General features: G+C 38.8%; 1 protein-coding gene across 2 annotated transcripts in view; it reads right to left on the bottom strand.

The window, feature by feature from the left end:
• Positions 1-16,353, bottom strand: part of UBE4A (ubiquitination factor E4A) — a 36,197-nt gene extending 19,844 nt beyond the window's left edge. The window contains exons 1-6 of one of the 2 annotated variants that reach the window (XM_074302264.1): positions 16,218-16,353; positions 9,404-9,564; positions 7,002-7,211; positions 6,231-6,343; positions 4,374-4,526; positions 2,631-2,790 (exon numbers count right to left, since the gene is read on the bottom strand). In XM_074302264.1, the coding sequence (XP_074158365.1) occupies positions 2,631-2,790; positions 4,374-4,526; positions 6,231-6,343; positions 7,002-7,211; positions 9,404-9,524 (757 nt within the window). In that variant the 5' untranslated portion in view covers positions 9,525-9,564; positions 16,218-16,353. The remainder of the gene's footprint in view (positions 1-2,630; positions 2,791-4,373; positions 4,527-6,230; positions 6,344-7,001; positions 7,212-9,403; positions 9,565-16,217) is intronic. The other variant, XM_074302265.1, reaches the window with a different exon arrangement.
• Between the last annotated feature and the right edge of the window lie 4,786 nt (positions 16,354-21,139).

The following is a 21,139-nucleotide window of genomic DNA, read 5'->3' as shown; positions in this document are numbered from 1 at the left end:
AAAATGGGAAAAAAAAAGTGGGTCAGAGAAACTTAAAGACGGCTAAATAAATCTGGTATTTTACCCTTTTTCATTTTTGTACTTATACTCTTTTTTTTTTTTTTTCTTAATAGCTTTTTATTTACTAGATATATGCATGGGTATTTTTCAGCATTGACGATTGCAAAACCTTTTGCTCCAATTTTCCTCCTCCTTCGCCTCTACCCTCTCCCCCAGATGGCAGGTTGACCAACACATGTTAAATATGTTAAAGTATAAGTTAAATACAAAATATGTATATATGTCCATACAGTTATTTTGCTATACAAAACAAATCCGACTTTGAAATAGTATACTTATACTCTTAAAGTTAGTCGATTGCATATGGCTTCTTTGGTAAGAGAGGCAGCAGGGTATATATAATGGAAATACATTGGAGTGGGGAAATTAAGACATAAATCCTCTCTCAGACATTTACTTATGTATGATTATAGCCAAATCATATAGTGGCCAATGAAAATACATTAAAATTTTATTAAATACAAAACACCCTGCTAAAGACTAGGGATCTAGGATCCAGGATATTAAGCAACAAGCAGCATGGTACAGTGGGAAAACCCAGAGCTTGCTTGCTCTAGAGCCAGAGGACATGTTTTCAAATCTCATCTGATAAATCCTCCTAATAGAGCAGGCCATTCTCATAGATTTAATTATTGTCTTTATGAGAAAGACTTATGGAACTGTCTCTCCCGTGAGTATTAATTGTCTAGGGAACACTTCATAGTGGACTTAGTTCCATAGACATCTCAAACTTAATACATCCAAAACTGAACTCATTATCTCCCCACCAAAACTCTTCCAGATTTTCCTATTTCTAACAAAAGTACCATTATCTTACAAGTTTATAACCTTGGGATTATCCTGAATTCCTTGTTCTCTTTCACCCTATCGACATCCAATCAATTGTCAGATTTTGACATTTCTACATTTTCTCCACTCACACAGCTACCACTTAAACAAAATAGTTTAAGCCAGTGGTCCTCAAACTTTTTAAATAGGGGGCCAGTTCACTGGCCTCAGACTGTTGGAGGACCAAGACTATAGTAAAAACAAAAACTCACACTCTGTCTCTGCCCCTCAATCCATTTGCCATAATCTAGTGGGTCGCATAAACGTCCTCAGCACCGTAGTTTGAGAACCCCTGGTTTAAACACTTATCATATCATAAATAGATTACTGCAAAAGTCTCCTAAGTGGCTTTCCTGCTTTTAACTCTCTTCTCATTCCAATCCATCCTATACACAGATCAAATGACTCCCCAGTGGTGATGGCTTTATAGTGTCTTTAGGATAAAATTAAAACTACTTTTAAAGACCTTCATGTCCTGACCCTAACTTATTTGTCCAGTCTCACTGAACACTGCTCCCCATCCTTCATTCTGTGACACAGCAAACAGTATTCTCTTGGTTCTTCACACATAGCATTCCATCTCCCATTCCTGGGCCTTTATATCAGCCACACCCTCTTCCTTTAAAATACAATTCAAAGGCCACCTTCCAAAGAAAGGTTTTCTTGATTCTTCATGTCAACTACTTGGGGTCCTGCCTTCCTTTCCAAACTGCATTGTATTTAATGATTTTGTGTTTATTGTCTTAATATTTATTCTGTATATACTTGTTTCCACCATAAGAGTATAAGTCTTTTTACAAGTAAGGATAGGTCAGCCCTTGTATGTATAATCCCCAGATTTTAACAAATGTTCGGCACATTATAGGCACTTAATACAATTGATTGGGTGGTTTTTTGAGATCACTTTCTAATTGTCAAATATTTCTTCATATTGATCCCAAATCCTGCTTTCTTATGAATTTGCTAGCCTTTGACCTTGGAGACAGCATGATCTAGTATAAACTGGTTCTGGAGTCAGAGGATATGTGTTCATATCCTACCTGTGACACTATTTGTGTGATCTTGGGTAAGCCACTTAACCTCCCTAGGTCTCGGTTTCCTCTTCTGTAAAATGATAGGGTTCAATGGCCTGGGATCCCTTTCACCTCTAAATCTATAAATTTATTATATGTAAATGTAGGATAATGATGCTTGCACTATTTAACTTGTAAGGGTGAAAGAACTTTGCAATTCTTAAAGCATTACATAAAGTCCATTATCAATTGAAACACCAGGCATGAAAGACTTTTAAAAGAGCATTTAAACCCAAAGGCTAGTATTCTTGTTTCCTTTTGAATTTTTTTTTTTGGAAAAACACAAGTATCATCATGCTAGGTCCACTTGACCACTAAAATCCAAGACTATTATTATCCATGGCAATTTTAAATCTCTCATTTTGGCATTCTATCCAAACTTTACTTTCCCAAAGTATCCCATGCTTCTCTTTTTTTCCTTCTTTCCCTCTACTTCCCAATTAGTATGATTACCTCATCTAGGTGTTATGAATAAGTTAATCTGACGGATTCAGGTTATAAACTGACAGATACAAAACTCCAGTGAAAGGTAGACAATTTATTAATTTTTTAAAACTTTGCACTCTTGTTTCACTTTAACCAGAGCCAAAAATGGCAACTGGACCATGAAATGACTAATATTTCTAGGTACCCAAAAGTTAAGTTGCTGGATCTCTCTTCCATACTTACGAGCCCCTCGAATTGCTTCCAATAAAAGGTCTACCAGCTGATCATAGACATTCTGGTCAACATAAATCTCTGGGGTGAGGAGGACAGTTCGGGTATTAGATACAGTTAAGTTCCTACACCTCACAGCAAAGGGCAACAGGTTTTCTGGTACTTTGGTAATCTGAAGGGAGAGAAAAGAAACTGAGACACTATGACCTGGAGTGAATTTGTATAGAAGTTTTTTTGTTTTTTTTTTTTTTAATAATATGCATGCATATTTACACAATTACCATGCTGTATAAGAAAAATAACATCAAAAAGAAAAAATTTGAGAAAGAAACAAAATGCAAGCAAACAACAACAGAAAGAGTAAAAATGCTAGGTTGTGATCCACACTCAGTTCCCACAGTCCTCTCTCTGGATATAGATGGCTCTTAGATGGCTCTTTTCATCACAAGATCATTGAGACTAGCCTTAATCATTTCAGTGTTGAAAACAGCCATATACATCAGAATTGGTCTTCATATAATCTTGTTGCTGTGTACAATGAACCTCCTGGTTCTGCTCATTTCACTTAGTATCAGTTCATGTAAGTCTGTCCAGACCTCTCTGAAATCATCTTGTTGATCATTTCTTATAGAACAATAATATTCCATAACATTCACTGTATAGAAGTTTTACAGAAATTTTTACAGAATTTAGGGTTTATAAAAACAATTGAAAAAGAAAAACATGTAAAAATTTAGCTGTAAGTAAATTATGAAAGTGAAATATGAGGTACAGAGTAGCTTGAGAGTCCAGAGCAGAAAAATGAGGAAAAAGATTCATGGAGGAAATAGCATTTACATAAGGCTATTTACCAGATAGGAAGGATTTGGACAAGTGAATTTGGCAATAGGAAGGGAATTAGAGAAGAGGGAATTTTAAGTGGAATTTTTTAAATGGAAAAAACAGTGAACAAAAGTAGAAATGCTATGTTCAGACAACACTTAGCAGTTAAGTCTAACTGGTAAGTTACTTAAATAACTTTTTAAATGACAGTAATGGGAGACAAAAGCTGTTAAATCTAGACTTTATCCCCTAATGAAGAAATACTTAAATTTTTAAAGTGGAAGGTAGTGATATGAAGTGTTCTTTATGAAGGCATGTCAGATAGATTAGAGGTGGAAATTGAAAGAGGTAAGGACAGGGGTGCAGATTTTCTGATACTTTGGTAATCTAAAGGGTGACCAAAACAATCCAAGTTAGAGAGATAATGAGGGCCTAGAGTAGAGTGGTAATAATAGGAATGGATGCAAGAAATATAAAAGAGGTAGAAAGGATCAGACAATAACTTTCTGGATGTGGAAAATTAGAAGGGGGTAAAGTCGGAGATCACATTAAGTTTTAAGTCTGGTTGACTGGGAGAAGGGTGGTGCCATTCTCAGAAAATGAAAATACAGACATTGGATCTCTCCTATAATTACTAGAAATGAATTTTTTTTCTAAATTTACATAAAGCATGAGAGACTTCACATTATACACAGGAGCCCTTTGAAAATGAACATTTTCATGCCATTTGTGGAAAAGAAAAGATAGACATTGTAAAAAATATGGGCTCAATCATTCTCTGGGGCAGCTAGGTGGCATCTGCTTAAGTCAGGAGAACCTGAGTTCAAATCCAGTCTCAAGACACTTGACATTTACTAGCTGGGTGAGTCAGTTAACCCCAATTACCTCACAAAAAACCCAAAGGAAAACAAAACACAACATTCATTCCCCTACCTCCTCTTTTGCTCTTAGGAAACAAGAATAAAGGTAGCAAAGAATGTGCTTTTCCCCTGCATCTCGATCTGCAGAGAGGTTTAATGTTGTGGAACAGGTCATGTTAATCAAGTGGTTGCTTGGATCTTGAAGCAGCAATCGGGTAAAGAGGGCCTAATGAGAACAACAACAAAAATTACAAAAAGTTGCAAATAATTAAAGCTCCAATACTACAGACAACCAATGCTAATAAAGTATTCCCTAGCTTCTATTTGTTCAAGAGATCCCATTCCATCTCACTTCCTTCAACAGATCCTCTGTCTGTCATCCCCACTCTTTTTCACTTTTTTTTTTCCAACCTCTTTCTCTCTGCTGTCTCATTTCTTACAGCCTACAAATATGCCATTATTCCATCAAAATTGTTCTCTCTCTTACTAATTATTCTTTTAGTTGCCCAAACCAATGGCCTCTTCTTCCTTCTCAACTTCCTTGACCTCTCCTTTTCTCTCTGATAAGTTCCCATGGATTTAATTAACGTCTCTATGCTGATGATTCTCAAATCTACATTTTTATGTCCAAATCTCTCAGCTACCTTTCAGACATCTCAAACTAGTATGTCCAGTAGACACCTTAAACTCAATATACTTAAACATAATTCACTAGCTTTCCCACTAAACACTCCCTACCTCCTATCTTCCCTATGATTTTTGAGGAAAAGATTCTCCTAGTTCCCTAGGCTCACAACCTATGAGTAATCCTGGATTTCTCATATTCTCTCACCCATAATCCATACCCAATTTATTGCCAAGGTGTGAAGATTTCCTTTCTGCAATATCTCTTGAACATTCCTACTTCTCTCCTAGAACACTCCCATCCCCACTGGTGTAAACCTTTATCACCTCAAGCCTGGACAGCAGCAGTAGCCTTTAGCTGGGTCTGCTGGCCCCAAGTCTTCTCCCCTCTGATCCAACCTCTATTCAGTTGCTAAAGTGATTTTTCAAAAGGATAGTTCCAATCAAGTCACTTCCTCATTCTGTCTAATTAATGTAGCGGTTTCCTACTGCCTCTAGGAACACAAACAAAATGCAACACAAACAAAATGCTCTGTTTTGGCATTTAAAGTCCTTCACAATGTAGGTCTCTCTTACCTTCCAGCCTAGTTACATTTTTATTCCCTAACACATACTCTTTGATGTGGTGACAGTGGCCTCCTTTTCCATTAACAGAACATAGCTCCTCTTGGCTCCAGTTATTTTTTCTGATTGTCTCCCATGCTTGGAATGCCCCTCTAATGACTGATCTCCCTGGCTTCCTCTAACTTCCAACCAAAATCCTAACCCCTCTTAATTCTAGGAACTTCCTTCTGTTAATTATTTCCTACTTAATATCTATGTAGTTTCCTTTGTTTATAATTTGTTTTTATGTTGAAGACAGGAACTATCTTTTGCTTCTTTTTGTATCCTTGGCTTAGCACAGTGCCTGGCACATAGTAGGTACTTAATAATAAATATTTACTAATTGACAAGTAGAAGTGGAGCAGAACCACATTAAAAACAAAAACAAAAACAAAAACAAAAAACAACAACTGCCCTTTCAAAAAAAAAAAAATTATTGGCATGGGACATCAAGATATCCTGAAGTACCAAGGGAGGCTATCCAACTTGGTCAACTACACTTGTTTTTTCTTACATCAAACACTGTACTTATGCTTACTCTTGCAGCCAGTATGTGAGGTTTATCTGTGTGATTTCTGAAGTCACTACAAATTCATGAAGATATTTTAAATGCTTAGTGACAAGTTGTAGCGGCTTAGAAACCAGCTTCTTTCATAATTACATGTGACTAGTTCTCATTCAAGAAACAAGATAAAAACAATACCTGCTCAATGTTGTCCATATCAAGCCAGTCTTGTTCGTCCAAGTCTCCTGCCAGTTCCTCCAAATACACACAACGGCTGGGGATCCCATTTCCACCTTTCATGCTTGGGTCACCTGGGAAATGGTTTTTATCTGTTAATTAAGAATAGGCTTCTATCTTACTCTGAATGCTAATTGTGGCAGTGTTTCTACTTATTTCTCTATTCTCAGATGAGATCTAAGCATGATCCCAATAAGAGCAAAGAAGTTAAGGGAACTGAAGATAAAAAAAAAAAAATCTTCTCTCTGTTACAAAGAACCTTAGCTTGTCATAAATCCAATAATAACATGACATTTAGAAAAGCTTTCATGATGGGACAACAGTAATTCTTCTGGCATCCCACCATAGTTAGAACATGGTAGAGGAAAGAATGCCACAGTTCCATTCATAAAGAGTAATGTATGCACATGACATCTTTGGGAAGGAAATAAGAATATCTATCATGACCACTTTTTAGGTGAGGAAGAAGTGATATGAGTGGGTTACAATCACTGAAGAACTGCAAGTCAAGCATAGGATCTAGTTCCATTACCTGTTTACAATGTCTTTGTATAAAAGAGAGGGAAGTTAGGACAAGGAATGATGAATGAGTCTATGCTGGATAAGATGTTCCTCTGAGATGTAACTCCCTATTCCAAAAAGCACCATGCTTTTCTATGAGTATAAAGAAGATCTAACAGTGATTTGATTAGAATAAGGCAGCTAGGAACACAGATAGAGTTGATGACTCACTGTTGTCCAGGGTGATTAGGAAAATCCTTTGGATCATGTGATTGATGTTGAGCTGCTCACATATCTCCTGCTGGGAACGGAATGATCGGCTAATCTCAGAGACAGAGTAGTCACAGTCATCCAAACTTTCTGACACACTGTTATCCGAGTCATCTGGGCTAGCTGAGGGTTCATCTGCCAGAAAATTTGATCTTGTAAACATACATTTCTCTGGGGAAGAAAACAGTCCAATACCAGAAGGGAAAAAAGAAGAAAGAAAAATGGGCAATGTGGGATTTTAAATTTATCAATTAACTAGTAATAGTCTCATGGCAGGACAAGTAAACTGCAGAATACCAAACCCCAACTTTCACTGTAACCACTGTCAAATTTTACAAAGAGAAAGGATTAGGTTCTCCCTCCCCCAATATAGTTGTATCTCATACTATAAAAATAGCATCATGAGCTTCTTTATAGAATCCTGGAAATAAATCTGTTACTTATCAAGCTACTTCATTCAAATATAGTACCACATAGGAAGACTGAAAAAGTAGTGTCATTCACTAAAAGCTATGAACTATTTAGGCCTGTCAATCCTTCCTTACAAAATGATGGAATCAGATTCTGAAAATCCATGAGACCATTCAGAAACAGGCTCTGTTTTTCTATAATAAGAATTATAAAGAATGAGTTTCAGAGCAAGAAGCTAAAGCTTTTGGCACACTATTAATTGCTGATGGAAAACAAGTTGGACCTAATGGCATGATAAACCCAAGAGAATTGAAATAGTCCTAACAGAGCACATGCCAGAACTGTTCCCACTGTTTACTTTGCCCTGCTCCCAATTTCAGATTTTCTAACTTTTGCTTATAGTCAGAAAGGGGATACTACTTAGCACCATTGCTTCCATATGCATATAAACATAAGATTTTCCTATTTACCAGAGTAAGTTTGATACCAGACAAGTCACATAGAACATAGAACTAGGCAAGCAATATATATACATATGTGTGTGTATGTATATATATATATACACCCACACATATTTTTTTCCTATTATTATATTTTCTTCTGTTTTTCATTTCTCAATTTCCTTCCTTCTCTTTAATCATCCTAATCTCTTATATGATGTAGGGAAGGAGGAGTTAGGGCATCAGAAGTATAACAGGAAACAATGGAAGGAGCTTAAAAATCTCCCTGAAACTTTTCAACATTATTAGCACAAAAACCTTTCCTATTTCTTTTTTTATGTCTTTTAAATTCTGAATTTAACAAACACCTCTCCCCTCAAGAACATTTCAAAATACAAAGTAGAAAAAACGACTACATGTGAAAAAAGAAATCTCTATCGCTAGTTACTTTTCATACCACTTCATTCCCTTCTTCACATTGTATATTACACTCTTTCCTCCTCTTAAGCTTTTCTTTCCTTCAACAAGAGAGTCTATAATTCAGATAAGTATCATTCTTGAAATGAAAAAAACAAGGAGTGTCAGTAAGTCTTCTCCAGTAATGATGAAACATGAAAATCCTGTAATTTTGTATATATATATATTTGGTGGAAGTACACCATGGTATTTGAGGAACTATGGGAGCATTTAAACTGATTAAGAAATGTCATTCTATTCTTTCTATTCTACCCCTTGTCATCCTGTCTAGTCCTGGGTCAGAGAGGCCATTTTTTTTTTTTTTTGAGACTGGGGTTAAGTGACTTGCCCAGGGTTACACAGCTAGGAAGTGTTAAGTGTCTGAGACCAAATTTGAACTCAGGTCCTCCTGAATTCAAGGCTGGTGCTCTATCCACTGTGCCATCTAGCTGCCCTGCCATTTTCTAATGGGCATGAGCAACTGTATTCTGCCAGTACATAAGACTCCAGAGCTGAAAAGAGTTGCAATAGTCTTTTAGTTCAATCCCCTGGTTTTACAGATGAAGAAACTGAGGTCTGAATTGATTAAATGACTTGTTTAGGGTCATATAGGTAGTGAGGGCTAGAGAAAGGTTTTGCATGCAGGTGCTTTTGTCTCTAGAATCATTATTTTTTCTACTGTATCAAGCTGCATTTTTTTTTTTTTTAAATCTCTGAGTACTTTCCTTTACATAAATTATTGTCTACAACTGTACACGGCTTGTTTCCTATACTGAAATACCCTCAGCTGATCATGTTAAAAAGATAATTTGGGATGTTTTTGTGAGGTGCTTTTTGACAGTACTAGAAAAAGTGACAGCTTGACAGCTCTAGGTCCACAATGAGCATCTGTCCCTTTGGAGCCACCTGTTAACCCTGGCTCTTTTCCTTTGTGAAAAAAACTCTTATCTGCTATAAACTCCAATTCCATTTCTCATTTCGGCCCCCAGGCACACTGGATTAGGAAAGTCCCCATTCTGGGTCAATTTGTCTGCTGCTGTTGGCTCATATACTTACCAGATTGCTGCTTCAGCTGTTCCTTCTGGATCGCTGCAAAGTGCTTGGCATCGGCCAGGGAACTGAAGAGAGCAGCAAAGGGGTTACTGGAGATGTTGTTGTTATTGTCCTGGTCTGTCATTTCACTTTAAAGTAGACTCCATCCAGACCTGGGGGAGGGGCTATAGAAAGGGCAGGTGTCAGGAACAGGCCAGCCACACAACAGCTGTTATGTTCCCATTGACTTTTTTTTTTTTTTTCTTCTCCTTTCTCTTTAACACATATTTTGAAAGAATTCTGGAGGCAAGATTGATAAGTGTTTCAAGGTTTAAAGTATTTGGAGGCAAAATAGCTACAAATTTACCTACTGGAAGAAGTGACTGAGCTTCAAGGTAGCTAAGATGAAAGATGAGATCAGGAAGAAGATGCATCTGCCATTCCTTTTTTGAAAAGGGAAAGGTCAGATTAAAAAGAAAGATCTGGTTAAAAGAAAAAATAAAGAAAAAAATGATACTCTCCATTATTAGTCTGAATAGGCTGCTTCTTACCCATTTACAGTCATGATGACAATATAGCATTTGCTCAAAGTTAAAGGGAGGAATGGATTCTAGAGCTAGGACTGGAGCTGGGGATGATAACCATAATCTTAGGATGACAATTCTTATGTACACCATAAAAATTAAGAACTACTATTTCTCAGTCATGCTCCTAGGCTTAACTGTTTAATGGTCTTCTAGACCTACTAAAATGTTTAGATCATTCTTTATTACATTTAAGAAAGACATAAATAAATTCAACTTCGAGGAGGTCCGTTACATAACCTGAAACTGAGTGGCATCATTTAAGTGAGTTTGCATTTGAGAGGATTTTGCTGATCAAAATTTTTCTCTCTGAAGCAGTCAAGTGGACCTGGTGTGACAACCTGTTTGACAATTGAGGATTTAAAATTTCAGCAGAACCTGAACAAAGGCCAGAGATCAGTCATATGCCCATGAAGGAGAGAGAAGTAAAAGAAATGACAGATATCAACTGTTAAAAAAAAAAAAGCTAATGAATCTACTCAAGAACAAAAGTCTCAAAGCAGTTAAGGAAGGTTGGGGGAAATTTGCAATAACAATTTGTATTTATAAAACACTTTTCAGTTTATAAAGTATTTTTCTAACAATCACTATGTATAACATAGTTTTTCTTTAATTTTTTCTATAGTTGTCCTAACAATCACTAGATATAAATATATTTCCATTTTACAGGTATGAAAAGGCACAGTATTTGCTCATGGCTATACAGCTATAAAGTAAACTCAGGTTTCCTAAATAACTCTAACACTGTTTAATAGTTCTATTTTTCATCTTGTTGAGCTAGGACAGGATTATTCACAGAATCATAAAAATACTAATGACATTTAAAGGCTTATCCTTATTTCAAGGAGTAGGAGTTTAATAATAAATAGTTTGACATTTAATAGCAATTCTACAAGTTGCTTTGCTGAGCTACACTCATGCTTTCTGCAACTGAGCTGATAGCCAATCAGGAGCAGCTGTTTGTTGTTCATCATTTGTTTTTGAAGAGGACCTATGACCTCATGGGTCATGTCTTGACGTGTGTAAAGTAGGTTTAAGTGAGACAAAGTTGCACAAAGCCTCACTCTCTCTTCCAGAGTCACTGAAGTCCAATGGCAAGACAAAAGTTAGGATGACTGGGGATGGCCTGGGATGCAGTGGATGACCTTTGAGTCTTCAAGGTCATATCAAGCTCTTGGTGCTCCACAATGGTGCTTTCAAGGCTGTGGGAACAAATTGTTATCCTCCCATTCTCCTGAGGGAAGCTTTCACGTGCTTAGAACAGACATCCCCCCAACTCACCAATGGGTTTGAGGCTTGTCAGTCATGCTCAACCTAGTTTAGCCCAGCTGCTAAAATGGTTTTAGTAAGGTATGGCTACTACACATGCTATAGCTTCCTAAGAGTCACAGGTGAGAGCTGAATGAAGGTAGACACCAGAGAGTGAATGAGCCAGTCCTGAATACCCTACACATACCATTAGGAACAGTATGATTAATTTAGGCAGACATCTTAAATTTCTTTTTAGCATGATGCTGGGTTCAATTATATCAGGTGTTATACCTTGTTGCATACAATTTAAACAAGTTTAGTAGTTCATGAAGAGATAAGAGATAAATTAACAGGAAAACTAAAATGAACTACATAACTACAATGATTAAGTGACAATTAGCTGAGAGGCTAATATAGTTTTCCCTACCACATGTAATCTCAATTAACTTTTTGACAAATTCAAAACTACTAGACAGGCTACTTTGCTTGAAGCACAAAGAAATTCCTGGAAATTATCTTAATAGCTTTCTCAAATGTTATATGGCACTCAAGATCTTGAAGCCTATGGGATGATATATTTGCCATGCTCTGGAAAGAAGGAAAATTAATCGAATGCTGCCCACTATGGTGGAGTGTTGGATTTAGTCTTTAGAAATCTTGGTTCAAATTCCACCTGATAATTACTAGCATAGGCAAATCTCTTGTTTTCTCTGAAACTAAGCTGTAGAATGTAGATAATAATGCTTGTTGTTTCTACTCCAAGAAAGACCCAGGGAAAACCCCTTAACTCCTTAGTGCCCCTGAGAATGCTCTAAGGTTGTAAGTTACCTATCTGAATTGAAAAGGGATTCTTCACCAAAAACTCTCCTACATCAAATAAGATCAAATATCAAGACAAAAAAAAAAAAAAAAAAAAAATCATATAACAACGGGACCTTTGTGAGGATCCAATGAAATATGTGGATTTTGCAAACCTTACAATGCTACAGCAACATTAGCTATTACAAACAAAACCTCTAGGCTATTAAGGATTACATGAACATTTCAAAGCAGTTCACTTAGTGTTTCTGCAAAATACAGAAGAGGTAACACAATCTCAAAAACCTTAATTGCCTTTTTGAAATTAGCTCTATTTGGGCTTCCTTATGACTAATGTACTTATAGTCTTTTCTAGCACAAAGGCTGAAAAGGTCACTGTATATAAGAAAAATAAGTCAAGAACAAGTCAAGCCTCAAATCCTCCACTCACTAGTCATGTTATCTCAGGCAAGTCACTCAACATTTTTAAAAAATGGGGACAGAGCTAATTTTGGTATTTCAGAATGTTCCATGGAAGGGAGAGGATACAAACTCCTAGTGCCCCAGAAAACTAAATGGTTTTTAATCTTTTTTTTTTCCCCACTAGCTAATTTTTTCCACAAACCCTAAGATTGGCAGTAGTGCTCTCCTATAACTAGAGAAGATTGATTCTTGCACCTCAAACTTAACATGTCCAAAATCAAGCAATTTACTCAACTCCTCACACTCCTACCCCTGGAATCTTTTGACAGTATCCTCATAGTTATTTTATTTGTCTGCCATAACTTTTCAAACTCTTAGATACTGTACCTCAAACTCCACACATTCTTCTCCCTCTCTTTTCAAATGCAGTCATTTACAACTTGTATTGATTCCAACTCAAAAGTATCTGAAGCATGTTTGCTCCTCTCTATTCCAAGCTGTGCCCATCATAGTATATTATTTCCCTACCTCATTAGACTGTTTCAATAGCCTCCTTATACATCTCCTCATGTTGAATCTCTCCTTCAACCCATTCCTCACACCATTGCCAGAATTTTTATATATATATATGTACGTATGTGTGTGTGTGTGTGTATATATATATATATATATATATATATATATATATATATATGTGTGTGTGTGTGTGTGTATGTATATATCTGGCCATGTTATTCCTTGGAAAAAACCACACTCGAGCAGGTCCCTAATATTTACCAAGTAAGATTAATTTTTTTTTGCCTGCATTTGGAGTCCTGAGCAATTAGGTCTTTCTTACCTTTTTAGCTTTATCTCATATGATTGTCTCGCACACTTGAATATGTTCTAACCAAACTTGGGCCACCCTTGCCACCACTTCCTCCTTCATTAACCCTTTCCTAACTACCAATGCTCACATTATTCTTTTTGCCAGTTAATAGTTTTTTTCCATCATATCCTTTAAAGCTCAATTTCTCCTGAAGCAAACCCTTCACATTTACACTAAACTTGGAGTCAAGAGGTTCCAGGTTTGAAGCTTACTCATCCATCCCTTGGACTTTGCTTTCCAATTCTTTAATATATTTTAAATTATAATTATGTAATTGTATGTATTCTAGTTATCTGTATTGGCATCTTATTCCCTTATCAGACTGTAAGCTCATTAGGATCACAGAATTGTAGAGCTAGAGGGAGAAAGGGAATATAAGATCACAAAGTCCAAACCCCTAATTTTAAAGACAAGGAAATCTGGGCTCCTTGTTTAAGTGACTTGTCTAAGATTACAGAGGTGATAATCTGAAGTATCAGAATATTTTTTCAAGTGCAGCAGTCTTTCCAATGCCTGAGCTACCTTTCCAAAGTACAGGCAGGCCTATTTCTCATTCTGTTGTATAGAAGAGTGAAGTTCTTTTTTGGCAGTCCAGTGAAACCTATGGACCTTAACATTACATCAAAACAGGTGCCTACATTTATCATTGAAAAAAAGTGTTAAATTTTAGGTAGAGGTTAGTGAAGATAAAGATGTGATTTTTTTTTTCCCACCCAAGGTTATGGAACTCCAGACTCAGTGGGTTAAGTAAGAACTTTTGCTAAGGGTAATATTGTGAAGCACTGATAGGTGGTAGAGTAGATAAAATATTGGGTTCAAATTCTGCCTCAGACACAAGTTGGGTAACCATAAGAAAGTCACTTAACTGCTGATTGCCTCAGTTTCCTCATCTGTAAAATAGAAATAACCTGCCTCTCAGGGCTGTTGTGAAGATCAAATGAGTTAAGTGTTTTGCAAACTTTGCAGCTACATAAATCTTAGTCATTATTATTAATAGCAATAAACTTGGAGTCAAGAGGATCTAGGTTTGAAGCTTACAGTATCTACCTCACAACGTAGTTATGAGGGTCAAATGCAATTATGTATATATGATAATGAACAAACCCAAATTACTATATTTTCACCATTATCTAATTCAATGTCTTTCTTAGAGGCACATCAAAAGAACTTAACAAATGTTTACTTATTTTTCAATGATTTTAAAAGAGAATATACTAAAAAGAGAAAAAGTGCTTAAGAACAAAAATCCATAAATAAATGATTACTTAGAGGGTAACCAAAGAAACAAAATTCTTATTTTTTAAAGTTTCCTGTTTTCATCTGCAACAGATGATATAGTGAATTTAAGCACCTATTATTTGCAGATACTGTCCTGAGTACTAGGGATACAAATAAGAGAGTTGGCCTTTGCCCTCAAGTAGTTAAATACAAATCCTTAAGGAAATTTTGAATTTACTTCTTTGTGAACATGTTTTCTCCTAAATAATACATTTCTTTCTGAAGGATGCAAGAAATTATCTGGAAAACTCTCAGTGTCCAGGTCCCAAGTGATATCTCAAATGTTTTTGTCCCCTCTGACTAGATACACCCAAGCGTCTCTGTCCCCACATTACTTTTTAATACCAAATGTTGTCTATGAATTGTACTATATTATGCTATGGGATACTGCCAAGTATGAAAGGATGGGCTTTTGTGAATATTTCTCGATTTTTTTTCTGGACATCTCTTCTTGTCTAAATAGAAGAGAAACATGGGGAGAACTTGTAAAAAGCCAAGACTAAGATGATGGTCTTGCCAAGTCACACCCATAAACTCCTCTATCTGCCTCCCGTGTGTTCACAAATCTGCCTCCACATCGATAAGTACCCTCTTTCAAAGGTAGCTCGAGTTTATGTAGTGCTTTAAAGTTTACGAAGTGTTTTACATCATGTAACCCCGGGAGAGAAGGGCCTGACCTAGGATTTCAGGGGGGTGGGTCCTCTAGGACAATTCTAATCCCCCGGCAGACGGGGACACAGAAAACTGAGGCACGTGCTAAGGCCTCCCAGGATGAGGGTGTGACCCACATGTTCGGACTCCCAATCCATTAGGTCAGTTAGTCTGTCAGCCGCTCTCTCTCCACACAGAGTCTGAGAACCATTTAACCGGGGCTTTATGCGCCTCCTCAGAGTAAAACAAGCAGTGTTATTCCTTCGTGAAAATCCAACCGTGTTTCAAACGGCATCCGCTTCGAGTGGTCACATAAGTCAGCCCTCCGTGGGGGCTGGGAGGAGAGCACGGGAGTGGGAGCGCAGGGTCTGTGAACTGACTTTCTCACCACAACCTGTCAATCGCATCCAGCGGGCAAAGGAGCAGCCGCGGCGCCGCGGCCCCGCAGCCTGCAGCCCTATCGCCCACTAACAGCCGGCTCCACGCAGCCACTTACACAGCGACGGAGAAGTCGCAGGGCCAGGACCCGGCACAAGCGGGTTCGAAGCCGCTTTCTGGGAGCTACCGCCCGCGTTTCCTCCAAACCCCTAGTCCTGCGACTGCCTCTTTCGCTAGAGACCCAGGGTCTCACAGACAAGCCCGGGTGGGACCCAAGCCCGTCGCCCGTCCCCCGGCCCCGTCCCCCCACGCGTGGCACGCCCTAAGGAGCGGGGTCAAAGGAGAGTGCGACTCCGGGGCGCCTGCGGCCCCACCCGCGGCTCTCCTCCAGAGGCCTCCCGGATAAAGGGGGCGGAGGCTTCGGGGGCTTATCGAAGCCGAATACGAGTGGGGGGTGCAGGAAGAGGAGGGGTCCCGAGTCCAGCACAGGGAACTCGGGGGGGAGGGAAGCCGTCTGGCAGCGGGGTCCCGGCCTCGGGGGTCGGGATGGATCCTGCCGGAGGGTCCCTGCGCCGCCGCCTCCTTCACCGGACGCACTCCTTCTTACCGGGGCCTGAGGGTGCCAGCGGCGGCAGCACCGGGAACTCTCCGAGGCCAAGGGCTTTCAACACTTCCGACTCAGCCCCGGCAACCGGAGCTGACGTCATCGGGCGGGCGCCCACACCCCTTTACGTCACAACAAGGCGCCGGAAATACGTTCCGTGGCGGAGGGGGCGGCTCTGGCGGGGCTAGATATAGCTGCTTCTCTGAGGCCCGGAAGGAAGGATGACGCTAGGGGTGGGCGGGTGAAGAATGAAAGAAAAGTCCTCGGTGCCGTCCAATGGAATCAGCCCCTTTGCCAGTCCTTCCAGTGCTTTGGGGGCGGAGAGAAGGAAAGAAAAGCCAAACAATGGGCTTGGCCTGGCGCGCCACGTGTCCTTGGGACGCCGGTCGTGCTGAAACGGCGCGCATTTGCTGTCACTGAGTCTGCCCCTCATTTATCCGGAGAACGGAGAAGAGCCGCTCTTTGTCCGAGGTCACCTACGGCAGAGCCAGGATCGCGAGCCACGTTTTCTTACTCCATGTCGCCGCGCCCAGGACGCTGCCAAGCCCAAATCTAAGCATCCCCAGCGCCTTTGTTGTGGAGTAATGTGGAATAATGAGAATAAAGTTTTGTATGATATAGGAATGTAACAAACTCGCCTCAAAGAAATGTTTTTTCTTATGACATTCTGTAACGTAATTAAATATAAAGTAATGAAAAGCACTCGTATAAAACCCCATTTATCAAAGACTTGTCGAATGTTACATGAATAGGGAGAAGTAGTTGTTACTATTCGGCATCATATGGGTAACGGGTACCGAGAGACTGAATCCCAATCAGGGCTGTCCTGGCAGATGTTCTTCAGAAAACAAAAACAACCCCAAACACCACACCCCATTTCTCTGAAATCTGTCAGCATTTTCTCTATCACTTTTTTCACCTAGACAATGAAATAAGCCCCTAATTTTCGTTTTTTACTGACTGCCAAGATGTAAGTACACTGAGAATTGAACAATCAGGTTTGCCTTTACTCAAGCTTTAATAAATCTTGAATAAATCTTTTAGGCTCCTTAGGTCTGAGCTCCTTGTCTGTAAAATGAGGCAGTTGGACAAGATGAGCTCTAACTTCTCTTCTAGCCGAGTACCAAACTTGTGTGTTCTCTTTGATCCATTCCAGAGAAGAGTAAGTTTCAGATGATTCAAGCTCCCCTTTCCCCCTTTATATTTTTAATATACCCCATTTATGAGAAACAACTTTCTCCTTTCTATTCTAGTGTTTTTCTCCTTTTATCCTCCCTTTTCTTTGCTCTCTTGAAATCCTCTACCAAGGATTCTCAAACTACGGCCTGTGGAGGGCTGAGGAAGTCTACGCGGTCCCAGGGTTATGGCAAATGGTCTGAGGGGCGGAGACAGAGTGTGAGCTTTTGTTTTTACTGTAGTCAAGCCCTGCCACAGTCTGAGGGACAGTGAACTGACCCCTACTTAAAAAATTTGAAGACCACTTAGAGCCTAAACTGTGCCAATCCCCTTCCCAGGCACTGGGGATCAATTAAAAAACACAAAACAAACCCCCCCTAGAAAACCCTTACAGTGTCCTTTGAAGACATTAAGGTTCTGAAGATTTAATTTCTTCTTTCCCTGTTATGATTTATGTGCTCATACATACCCTTCTAGTTGTTCAAATCCATTTGCAAATTTTCTAGGTTTCTCTTGGTATTTCAAAGTTCCTACTCAGTGTTAAGCTTTTTAACAGAAAGATAGTAACAGCAGCTGTTTTTATGTGACCCTTATTTTGTGCCAGCAGGCACTATGCTAAGTGTCGACTAATATTTAATTTGATTACAGTACTAGGAGGTTGGTGCTATCACTAGTCACATTTTACAATGGAAGAAACTGAGCTAGGGGTTAAGCTAAGCTAGTAAAAGTCTGACGCAGAATTTGACCCCAGGTTTTCCTGACTTCAGGTCAAATCTATTTGTTACTGCCTTCTGACCAACATCTTCTCCCTCAAAGATCCATTTTTCTCAGCCCTGTACTTTAGTCTTTTCAGTATTATTCTTGGTGGGACTATTTCTTATGCCTTTTGAATATAATATTACAGTAACTATCCTTGTTTTTATAGTAGTCAGTAGCCATGTATGATCCTGTCTGTGGTCCCTTGTTACTTGATTGCTGCTTTCTGGGTGCTTGTGGTATTTTTTTTCTTGCATGTGGGAATTCTGGAGTTTGGCTGTGATGTTCCTGGGATTTTCCTTTGGAAGATTTCTTTCTTGAAGATTCAGAATAGGTATACCTATAGTATCACAATATGAATGCTGCTGCCACTCCTGGTAACTTCCGAAGTTCCTGCTGGGATTTCTGACCACCCTAGAGTGACTAGTTTGGGACTTTGATCAGGTTTCTTCTACCCTTTTACTGTCTGGGAACACAGAATCATGCAGGTTACATGTGTCTGGTTCATCTCTCGTTGCATTGGGAGGCCATAAGCTTGTTTTCCTCTGCTATTTGCTGACTTTGCTGGCAACCTCCCTTTCCTATTGTCTATGGGATTCAATCTTACTTTTTGTGCAGTTCTGGGATAGAAGTCACTATAGTTCCAAATGGTTTATTTGATCATTACTTGGGCCAGTGTAAACTTTAGGTTTTGCTCAATTAGGTTTTGAAGATGTTGCATACAGATAGCCTTGTTGGACAGATGTTTGCTATTGACTCTATATGACCCATGTCCTTGGTTCTCAAAGGGGACCATGACATCAGGGAGCTGTGACTTGCAAGTAAATTGGATTTAAGTGAAAGAAGGCTGTGCAAGATCACCTGCCTCACTGTCCCCTCCAGAGCTATCTTGGTGCAGTGGCATGATGTAAATCAGGATGACTGGAAATGGTCCCTGATGCAGTGGGAGGCCTTGGCCTTTTTGAGTTAAGGTCTTTTCCTGGTCTCAGTCAGAAGGAGGCTAGGTAAAAATGAAGTCAAGAATGGTCTTTTTACCTAGTCAAAAAAAGAACATCAATCCAGGAGGAAAAGATCCTCAGAGTTTCTGGCTCAAATAGAAATAATTGCTGTTTACACTCACCTGGTCATCAGAATCCAAACACTGATCAAGTGAGGCATCTGTTATTAGCATTATTTGGATTGATGTGAATTTTAGATTTTTCAGGAATAAGTGTGAGAGGGTGTTGTATTCTGGTGGCCTTGTTGAACAGATGTCTGGTGTTGATTGACCCATAGGAAAACGAAGGGTTCTCCAGTGATTTGTTCATTTATTTATTTCCTTATTTGTTCGTTTATTTATTTATTTATTCACTCATTCGCTCATTTATTTATTTGTTTACTTATTTATTTATTTACTTGCTCATTCATTCATTCGTTCATTCATTCATTCATTCATTCATTCATTTGTTTTTCCAGAGGAGTTTAAACCACAGGGTGGTGCTGTAAGTCTGGTGGGCTGATTAAATACTGTGTAGAAAGTAGAATTCATTGAATCAGGAAGGAAAATATCAATTGTTTATGGTTTTCTCTGAATCCTTTGTGTATTTTGTATATTTTTTGTGGGATAGAATAAATGTTTTATCTGATTTTGTGGAAACAGATACATGAGCTATAAGATTTGACTATATGGGAACAAAATGAGCTACAGAAAGTAATTTTGAGGGTCAGACTTCAAAATTAAGCCCAGTCTATGTAAGCTCACAGCTTGATTATTTTCTAATTTAGAGGGATAAGACACAAATAAATCTGGTTTAAGCTACTATATAAAAAGGGCAAAATTGGGAAGAGAATAGTAATAAAAATAGTTGTGAACACTTACATAATGTTTTAGAAAACGTGCTTATGAGAAATCTGAGGAAGGAAAAGGAACTTGGCAGCTGGAGGAATCAGGGAAGACTTCATGAAAGAAGTAGTAATTTAGCCTTGAAAAAAAGAGTACTTTTCTAGGTGAGGAACAGACAATGTGAATACTTAAAAAGTGGAGAAGAGAGGGATCAGTCTCTCTGATAGTCTCAACTAGAATATATTGTGTATGGAGAGGATGTGTAGTGGGGTAGGTGTAGAGCAGGAGTCAGCAAGAGCCGAATTCAAATTGCACCTCTGATCCAGACTAGCAGTGTTGTTGTTGAATTGTTTTTCAGTGGCATTTGACTTTTCGAACCCCCATTTGGGAAAGATACTGAAGTGGTTTGCTGTTTCCTTTTTTAGTTCATTTTACAGATGAGGAAACTGAGGCAAACAAACAGGATTAAATGACTTGCTCAGAGCCTCCTAGCTAGGAAATGAATGAGGCCATATTTGAACTCACAAAGATGAATGTTCCTGACTGGAAGGATAGCACCATTCACTGTGCCTCCTAGCTGCTCTGTCAGGGTTACCCTGGGGAAATTACTTAAGTCTCAGTCCTTTAGTTAATCCTCTAAATCGAAGAGTAGCTACCAGTCTGCATTAGTAAAAGGTGTTTGCTTACTGGAAGTTCCCAGTACTGGGGAATTAGTCCAAAAGGGGGTGGGATGGGGTTGGGGAAGAAATCTATATCAGAGAGTATAGGCTGAAATAAGAATGGAAAGACAGGTAGGATCTTCACTGTGTAGGAGCTTGTTAAGTTACTTCTATCCTATCCTTTGTGCTTTAGGGCCCAATGAGGATACTATGAAGGAGGATGACAGAGTAGACCTGTTAATTAGAAAGATTATTTTGGCAGTTGTATGACAGAAGACTGGGAAATTAGAGTCAGGAAGAATAGTTAGGAGACTATTACAGCTGCCCAGGTGACAGGGGCTGAACCAAGGAAGGATACAAAGGAGACATAGACAAGAAGGATTGCCACAACTTCAGTGCCACAAGATTGGAGTGGAAGGGTTCAAGAATCTCAGATATTACTTTCTGCTGTAAATTTTCTTAAGGATTAGGATTGTTTCTAATCATTAATGTGTATCCCAATACATAAACTG

The sequence above is a fragment of the Sminthopsis crassicaudata genome, chromosome 3, assembly GCF_048593235.1.
Source record: "Sminthopsis crassicaudata isolate SCR6 chromosome 3, ASM4859323v1, whole genome shotgun sequence".
NCBI classification, from domain to species: Eukaryota; Metazoa; Chordata; class Mammalia; order Dasyuromorphia; family Dasyuridae; genus Sminthopsis; species Sminthopsis crassicaudata.
The sequence above is the reverse complement of the archived record's forward strand: the minus strand, read 5'-3'. Positions and strand labels throughout refer to the sequence as shown.